This window comes from Papilio machaon, chromosome 14 (assembly GCF_912999745.1).
Source record: "Papilio machaon chromosome 14, ilPapMach1.1, whole genome shotgun sequence".
NCBI lineage: Eukaryota > Metazoa > Arthropoda > Insecta > Lepidoptera > Papilionidae > Papilio > Papilio machaon.
In genome coordinates, this window is record NC_059999.1 from 7,724,022 (window position 1) to 7,732,699 (window position 8,678).

General features: G+C 34.8%; 2 protein-coding genes across 4 annotated transcripts in view; one reads left to right on the forward strand and one right to left on the reverse strand.

Moving 5' to 3' along the window:
* Positions 1-3,054, forward strand: part of LOC106708439 (echinoderm microtubule-associated protein-like 2) — a 52,442-nt gene extending 49,388 nt beyond the window's left edge. For all 3 annotated transcript variants that reach the window (XM_014499948.2, XM_014499947.2, XM_014499949.2), the window contains 6 exons: positions 111-232; positions 345-477; positions 1,623-1,710; positions 2,134-2,278; positions 2,454-2,535; positions 2,776-3,054. In XM_014499948.2, coding sequence (XP_014355434.2) covers positions 111-232; positions 345-477; positions 1,623-1,710; positions 2,134-2,278; positions 2,454-2,535; positions 2,776-2,901 — 696 coding nt within the window. In that variant the 3' untranslated portion in view covers positions 2,902-3,054. The remainder of the gene's footprint in view (positions 1-110; positions 233-344; positions 478-1,622; positions 1,711-2,133; positions 2,279-2,453; positions 2,536-2,775) is intronic.
* A 1,589-nt stretch (positions 3,055-4,643) lies between these two features.
* On the reverse strand, positions 4,644-8,355 carry LOC106708399 (mitochondrial import inner membrane translocase subunit TIM44). Its single transcript, XM_014499893.2, has 7 exons — positions 8,197-8,355; positions 8,020-8,118; positions 7,383-7,686; positions 6,675-6,781; positions 6,367-6,456; positions 5,827-5,949; positions 4,644-5,393 (listed from the first exon to the last, which is right to left on the reverse strand). The coding sequence occupies exons 1-7, from the start codon at positions 8,197-8,199 to the stop codon at positions 4,806-4,808; spliced, it is 1,314 nt and encodes a 437-aa protein (XP_014355379.2). The 5' UTR covers positions 8,200-8,355; the 3' UTR covers positions 4,644-4,805.
* Between the last annotated feature and the right edge of the window lie 323 nt (positions 8,356-8,678).

An 8,678-nucleotide genomic window follows, 5' to 3' on the forward strand; every position in this document is an offset into this window, starting at 1 on the left:
TAGAAGCTATAAAAACTGAACTAACAGCGCCATCTATCGATTTGCAAATGTTTAACAGCGCCATCTAGTGGTACTTTTAAAAGTTTATTTTTTAATTTTCTTTGTGTCAGGAGCGTGCTCAGTGCTGCGCCTGGTCACGTGACGGTGGTGCAGTGGCGGTGGGCTGCCTGTCGGGACGCTGGCTGGTCTTCGACCCTCACTCCAGGGAACTACTCGCCAGCCATCATGACGGGTTAACATTACATACTATTATATTCTGAAAATAACCGAGAAATAGTTACCTACCGAGTAACTTTATCTTAATTTATTAACTTAATTTTACCATGTCCTGACTTGTGTGACAGTTGTGAGCCGATCCAGACGATCCAGTACTCTCCCAACAACGAGCTGGTGGCGCTCGGGTCACGAGACAACTTCATCTACGTGTACCAGGTGCAGGACTCCGGCGCCCGGTACTCCCGCCTCGGCAAGTGTCTGGTCAGTATACATACATACATACATTTTATACTTACTTATACAAATTTTCACCGCCATCTATTTGAAGTCAAATATCAATTTTCTTACTAATAATATAAATGACAATGTTTAAATGGATGGATGGATGTTTGTTTGATCCTTTCCTGAGATGAACGACTCAACGAATCTTGATGAAATTTGGCACAGATGTACTGAACATAGACTGGAACAGGGATTCGATGGAAAGGGGTCGATATTGAACTTAAAGCATTGCTAATTCTCACTCTGTTTTCTTTTACTGACCTAAGTCAGAATTAATAATAATAATATATAATACTTGATCTTAAACGTAGGTAATTTTGCCATGGGGGGTCTATGGTAACGGTTCATTTTGGAAAAGGGGGTCACTTGTCCAAAATAGTTTGGGGATCCCTGCTCCGGAAGAACTTAGGTTTCTAGTAAAGCTTTTTTTTGACAGCTAATACTATAACAAATATTTAAATCTTTCACTTAAGTTACTTTAAAGTTTATAATAACTAGTGTTACTCCATTTTAAAAACCTCTCGATCATTTTATTAACCAAGTTTTCTAGATTTTATTTATCTATAATTTTGTATTTCTAACTGTCCATACTATGTATCATTCATGTATCTTTACACAAATATAAAGTTTTATATAAATTAAATGACAATTTCATGCATTTCTAGTGCACGGAGAGAAAACGTAGTCGGGTAACAAAACATTATGTAGCTCGCATTGCCTTACTTTACTATATTTCATTCAAATACGGCTTTAATAGTATTTTATTCTCATTTATTATTAATTAAAATAAAATATTTGATGTAAATAAAAAAATATATGTCGTTTACATATATTGAAATATATAAGACATTGAATAAAACAAATTGTATGTAACTTAAATTTTTAATTTTTAACATGTTAATTATTAGTTTAGATTAATTTATATATATATATATATATATATTTCATTATCATACAAATAAATATATATAAATATATCTTAACTTGTAGTATAATATTAGTTTTGCAATTATTAATAGCTCTGTAGTTAGTTTAAATGCCTTTGCGATGTAAAAAATATATATGTAATATGTAGTTAAAATTGATAAAAAATATATCTAAAATACATAATTATATATTTTTAGGGTCATTCAAGTTACATAACGCATTTGGACTGGTCTGAGGACAGTCAGTACATCAGGAGCAACTCTGGTGATTACGAACTGCTCTTCTGTGAGTATCTTCTCTCATCTTCTGTATTCTTCTACATGTGTTGACTATCTAATATACTTTGGAAGCAAAAGCAAATTTCAGTACATTTATTTTTATTTTATAGCAAAAAGTGGTAAACGAGCAAAGGGGCCAATTGAGTTCGCCATAATAGCGAAGTGACCAGTGATAGTTGTCCATAGACATTGTCAACCATTGCAGAAGCATTTAACCTTTAATAAACAGAGGAAGGGACGCACAGAAAGAGGATACATTTCTTTCCTATGTGTCCCCTTTTCTGCTGAATCCTCTTCCCTTTCTTATACCTTCCTTATATGAAAAGGGTGGGAATGGGAAGAGTACTAAAGTATGATTAAGTTTTAGATGACATCATGTCTTTTATCTTTCTGTTAAACTTGCTGAAAAGAGAAAATGTATATGTGTCAGGGAACGCGACGACTTGCCGTCAGATCACAAACCCGACGTCAATGCGCGACGTGAGCTGGTCCTCCTCCACCTGCCCCATCACCTTCCACACGCTGGGCGTCTGGCCGGAGAATGCTGACGGCACCGACATCAACTCCTGCACCAGGTACACTACTCAGCACTGACTACTGACTAACACTTAGTCCATCCCTGTATTAGTTACGTGGACTATTTATTGTATTTTACACATTTTTTTTTCCTTGCGACATATAAAAATGTCATAAATCGGTGCCATTGTTAACCTAATGTTAGTGTAACGTTACAAAAATACTTGTGTATAGATCCAACGATGGAAGGCTTGTGGCTACGGGCGATGACTTCGGTAAGGTGAAGCTCTTCGCGTACCCTGTCACACAGCCCAAGGTATGTACTTATCTATAGAAAACTATGAAATTCATACTATTACTACTGTTATAAATTTCTTGTATTAAAACCCAGGAAGGTAATGTTTCCACCAGAGTCATAAAGACTAGTCGAGTTTTATTTATTAATATTGTTATAGATGTATCTGCAGGTTAAATAAATGCGAATGTTTAAATGGATGGATGGATGTTAGAATGTATCTCCGAAGCGACTCAACTAGGTAGTATTTGTACATTGCAGTCGCTGAGCCACGCGTACGGCGGCCATTCCTCTCACGTGACGTGTGTCCGTTTTCTGTCGGACGACTCGCGTCTGCTCTCCGCCGGCGGACTCGACACCGCCGTGCTACAGTGGATACTCGACTGAGTCTCACACCTCACCACCTCACGACCTCACATCAACTCACAGTGCGGACCTCACCACCTCAACATCACCGAACAGCTGTGGATCCACGACTAAGTCGCGAGCCGCGTCACCTCACGACGTCACAGTGCGGGCCTCATGACCTCACAGTGCGGACCTCAACATCGCAATACTGCTGTAGATCCTCGACTGAGTCACACTCCTCGTCACCTCACGACAGTGCGGGCCTCACGACCTCATATCCCGAGACACAGTGTAAAGGTCGGCAGACATAACCTCACATGATAAGTTTTATCGACATCTCTGTATACGTAAAGAGGTCGTCATTAGAACGGTCGCCGTTCAAATGTAAACGAAAACCAATTTATTAAGATCTGCGCTAAAATCCAATTTCAAAACAGTGCTGCTGAACTAACTTTAGAAAAGCATATTTATTGCACAAATATATTAAATCTGTGTGTGATTTTAATCTATTTTCTTAAATCACGTGTTTTGAAGTGTTCAGAGAAAGGCACAAGTTAAATTGGATACCAAATTAAAGTTTTTTGTACGTTTTGGATTTTATATATGTAGTTTTATAACTGTGTTATTTTGCGTATTAAAAATACAAATTCCAATATTAATGTGATTCTTAATATTTCTATTTAATTCAGTATTTTAAATATACGTTACAATATAATGTCAAAAAATGGCGGGATTTAAAATTGGCGCGTAAAATATAACTTTGAGATCCACACACATAATTTTTTCCCTTAGGTTTGATTTAAAATGAAAAATCAACGCTTGATTGACGACTATAAGTGTGGTATTAAGAATGATTTTTTAATGTATTGATGCTTTAATGCATTAAATTTAATTATTTATCAACCATTTTCTAGCACAGCTTTTTATAACTTTTTATTAAAATATTTAAGAGATTGTATAAAAGACATAAGATTTGATGATCCAGAATAATTCTGGTTAGGCCTGATGTACGGATTCCGTCGAATTGTTTACACGTTTAAGTCTATACTTTGCGTATTGTGTTGGCAACACTGAAATTATTTTTTTTTTAATGTTTTTAAACTTGCAACACTGCGTAATGTAATTAATAATGTGATTGAGCTTTTTAGTATAATTATTCAAATATTTTAAGCATAATATTAGAGAAGTTGGCACTGTTTTTTAATCGTATATTTTACAAATTAGTTTTAAGTTTTTTAACATGCAACATATTTTTTAATTTATTTAATATGTAAAGACTAATTTTTGATCATTTTTTTATTGCTTTTAATTGAATAACGCACATTTTCCGGCTTGAACTTTATCTAAAACTTATGTATCGTAGAATAAAATGTTCAAAAATCAGTACAAAAAGTTCGCATTGTATCAGTTTTTACTTGTCCGTATGTAACCTAGTCACCGTTTAAGATCGTTTCTTTGGGTTTCCGTAGACTCTCATTTCTTAGTTTTAAGCACTATAATCTTTTAAGTACTTTGTATATATATTATTGTACGATGGCTTTGTCCGTCTTTTTAAATGTGCCTCTAATAAAAAAACATGTTTAATGATATTTTTTTTTATTTCCCTAACATTACTTGGAAGTTTTTCATTTTTAAAGCAACAAGTTCTAAGAAGCTATTTTAAGGAAAATAAGTATAATTTTAAAAACACCAAAAGCATTTATTTACAAAATCTACATTGTATTATAAATAAAAATGGACAAGATTATTTGCTACATTTGTATGTCATTAAGTTACCTTAAAATCTCCTTAGTCAAGATTTTGAAAAATATCACATTCCGTTAAAATGGAATCCTTAAGTTATTAATTTGTACTAAGATTTCTACATAAGTAGGTCTAGGGTTTGATATAAAAGCATATGTTAGAGCTCCAACGATTTTAATTCAACTATAAACAACAACTACTTAAATTAACTGCTCAACACTGTTTGCTGAGAGCTCGAGCAGTCTCCAGGCCGCTTTGGGGTTCAGCTCCTGCGGGTCTCGGCACAACACCCACACATAGTTCACTCTCATCACCTTGTCGGGGTCACCTTCGAGGACATTGTTCTTGGCGTCTCTGACACACATGATCTGCTGCGACTGGAATGTGATCACGAGAACGGGGCCCTGATCCATCATCTTGCCCATCACCAGCTCTATCTGTTCAATGTCCAATATCTTGGAGTCTAGCCGGTAGCCGAGCTGCTTGCACTGTTTGATCGGTGTGGCCAGGATGTTGAAGACCCCTTCGTAACACCAGTCCTTCAGTATCTCCAGGTCTCCTCGCACCATCGCCTCCAGAATGTTGGGTATGATGTCATTGGCACAGTCTTCTAGAAACTTCTGCGCGGTGAAGTTTGGATCAATTTTGCAGATTTCGGTTAATGTCTTGGAGAGTTCAGTTTTCTCAAATAAATTACCAAAGAGGCTGCCGACTTTCTCAGTGACGAATCTTGAAGCTTTAACTACTGCATTGTCTGATTCTTCGTATCGTATTTTCCAATCGAGAACCTGCAGAATAATTTTAAATTTTACACATAATATGTGACTGTCTGAATTTTTACAACATTTTTGAGGAAAAAAAAATTACAACCTTATTGCGAATGTTAAGATGGATGTGTGGTGTAACAAGAGTGAATAGGATACGAAATGAGTATATTACAGGAAGTCTGAAAGTAGCAGCGGTACGAGAAAAATTGAGAAGTAAAAGATTAGCGTGGTATTAAAGAGAATGTTAAGTATGAGTGTGGAGGTACAACGGTAGAGGTAGGTTTAGGAAGAGATGGATGGATTGCGTGAAAAGCGATATGATCAAGAAGGGGGTGACAATGAAGATGACTGTAGACAGATTCATTTGGAGTACGGAATCCTGGTGCACTGACCCTACATAATTGGACAAGGTCAAGGAGATGATGATGATGAATAAATTAAGACTTGTACTGACCTTGTTCACATATTGATTGTTGTTCTTGAAGTTCTCCCACTGCTGGTAGAACTTGGAGTCCTTGTGCAACTCCAGCCCCAGTGTCTCCGTGTCTGGTGCAAAGCTGCGCTCCTCGTCTGCCACCTGCAGCCACACCAACACACAACTATACACCACAATAAACATTATGTGGATATATTAATCTATATATATAAAAGAAAGTCGTGTTAGTTACACTATTTATAACTCAAGAACGGCTGAATCGTTTTGACTAAAAATTGGTGGGCAGGTAGCTTAGAACCAGGAAACGGACATAGGATAATTTTTACCCCGTTTTTTATTCTTTATTCCGCGCGGACGGAGTCGCGGGTAAAAGCTAGTATTTTATTAAAAGACGGTCATTATGAGTGATACAAAGTACAACAGTTAATTAATAGTTGAATACTTACTAATAGTAAGCCATACATACATACATACTTCTAGCCATCTATAAGGTGTTACAATGATCTATGTTTAAGTTAAAAGTTGATTAAAAATAAAAATATATATAAATGTGCTCACCTCAACTCGCTTTCTCAACGCAATAGGCGAGGTGTAGACGCGGCCCTCCAGCCCACGAGGTGACATTTCATTCCTCACTACCTCAGTTGCCTGAAAACAAATACATACCAATGCAGTGAATTCAGATATGACGGCTAACATAGATGTTCGGAAGATTAGTACATGCTGTGCCAACCTTCCATCAGGTAAACGGCAGCCTGATCATGCTAAAGTTTAATTTTTTTTTTAAGAAGACCTGATATCACTTTAACTGTTGAATATTATTCTATTAAAATGTATGTGTGATAAATTTATTTTGTAATTTTTACCTGTGAAATGGTCCTGAAAGCTGATGTCTGTCCGAGCCTCTGGCCTTTATCTGCTATACTTTCCGCTGCATCTTTAGCTGTTTTAGATATATCTTCTGTAATCTTTCCTGAAATTATACGACATATCTCTTTTTAGACATAGATATGTATAAATTTTGTTTCCACACAATTTTATTTGTAATATAAATGTCATTATCTTGACTCACTATACATCCTCACTGAGGGACTCAGAGCCTACCCCAAGTTAGGGGTGACGAGGCCATGGTCAACCACGCTGGCCTAGTGCGGGTTGGTTGACTTCACATATATCTTTGTATTTCATCTCAAATATATGGAAGTTGCATCAGGCTGTTTTCCTTCATCATAAGAATGTCGGATATATGTACATATGTAAATCGAGAATCGAAAAACATATTGGTACATGACGGGATACAAACCCAGGACCCGCAGATTGTAAGTCAAGTGCTTAACCCCTGAGCCACCGACGCTTGTATTACATATATAAGAATTTACTTAATTCCAACCTTGTATTTTGAATAATATTACAATAAACAACAAGGTTAATTATTAAATTACTATACATGTAAAAAAAAAATCCCAACTACAAGTACTAAACTAACCTAGATATTTGTAACTGAATTACACATATTATATAATATACAAAAATAAATAAAAAAAAAAAAACAATTTTATTACAACTCTACTCACCAGCCTTTTTAGCAAAATCCGTTTTACCAGCCTCTTCTAAAACATGCTCGACCTTTCCCTTGATACCTTCAAATGTGTCTTTGAGAACTTCCGAGCCTTTTGATGCTTCAGATTCCACAGCTTGGAACTTTTTCCGTGCTGCCTGCAGCGCTTCTGAATTCTCAAGTCTCTGTGCCTCTTCCCGAAATTTTTTAATATTTTCTTTCATTTCTTTGTTTTTTGCAATATCTTCTTTTATGTTTTCGATAATAGATGAGAAGAAACCTTTTCTTGCTGAGTAACTGCGACATACTTGAAGTGCAAACTATAAGTGATATTAATAAGTTCATTACTTGTTTGAGGATGTAAAGGGACATTTTAAATTTAATTAAGAATAGCAAACGGTGAAAACAATGTCTGTAATTAAATGTTATAGTTACAACTATTTTGTTTATACAAAAAAAAATTCTAATATTTGAGAACATTCCTATTAGACTATCCTAAATTTTAAAAGTTAAGTATACAGTAATTACACCTTGTCTTTACCAGATAATAAAATATAAATTAAATTTTATATTATAATAGTTTGTAATTAACATTTTATGAAATTTAGTCAATAATTGATGAATTTCATCATTTTATGATTAATTTTGCTTACCTGGTCTGATTGACATGTAGCAACTACAGAAGGTTTGAAATTGTTTGGAACGACACACTTCCAGCGCGCAGGACTATTTAATATTAAACGACACGAATGCTGAAATAAAATAAAATAATTGTGAGTTTTATAACCTTATCAATGAACTATGTAATAAGAAGGTTATAGTGCATTTACCATGGTTGTTAATGTTTACTGTCCTATACACACTGTCTTTTATTGTTCAATTTAATATTCAAATAATAACACAACCGATTTGTCGGTTTATGAGAGAAAATACCAAATAATGGTAAAAAATTAAATTATCCTTGCATTTTAGTCGACTTTTGAGTTTGGATTAGATTTGACAATTCAACAGTCTATGATCATCAGTAGAGATAAAACTTTATTTTCGCTACAGATACAGAGTTTTTGAGCAAACCTTATGAATTGACAAATCATTTTCTTCTTATAACAAATCGACTATTGTCCGTAAATTGAAAACTAAAAAAACTGCTTAAATGGTATAATTTTAATGAATGCTTTGAAGATACCGCGCAAATAACCAACAAAACTCTTTTTCGCATATCCAGAAAAAACAATTGTCATTGTCATTTCTCATAGACAATTTAATTCAAATGTTATATTTCCTGTTCAGTATTTTGTTATAAAAACGTTTT

What these genes read in the sequence shown, in the direction of transcription:
- LOC106708399 (XM_014499893.2), bottom strand. An exon ending in CTACATGTCAATCAGACCAG is followed by an intron (nt 7,687 to 8,019) that starts GTAAGCAAAATT and finishes TATCACTTATAG; the next exon opens with TTTGCACTTCAAGTATGTCG. An exon ending in CTTTCAGGACCATTTCACAG is followed by an intron (nt 6,457 to 6,674) that starts GTAAAAATTACA and finishes ATTTGTTTTCAG; the next exon opens with GCAACTGAGGTAGTGAGGAA.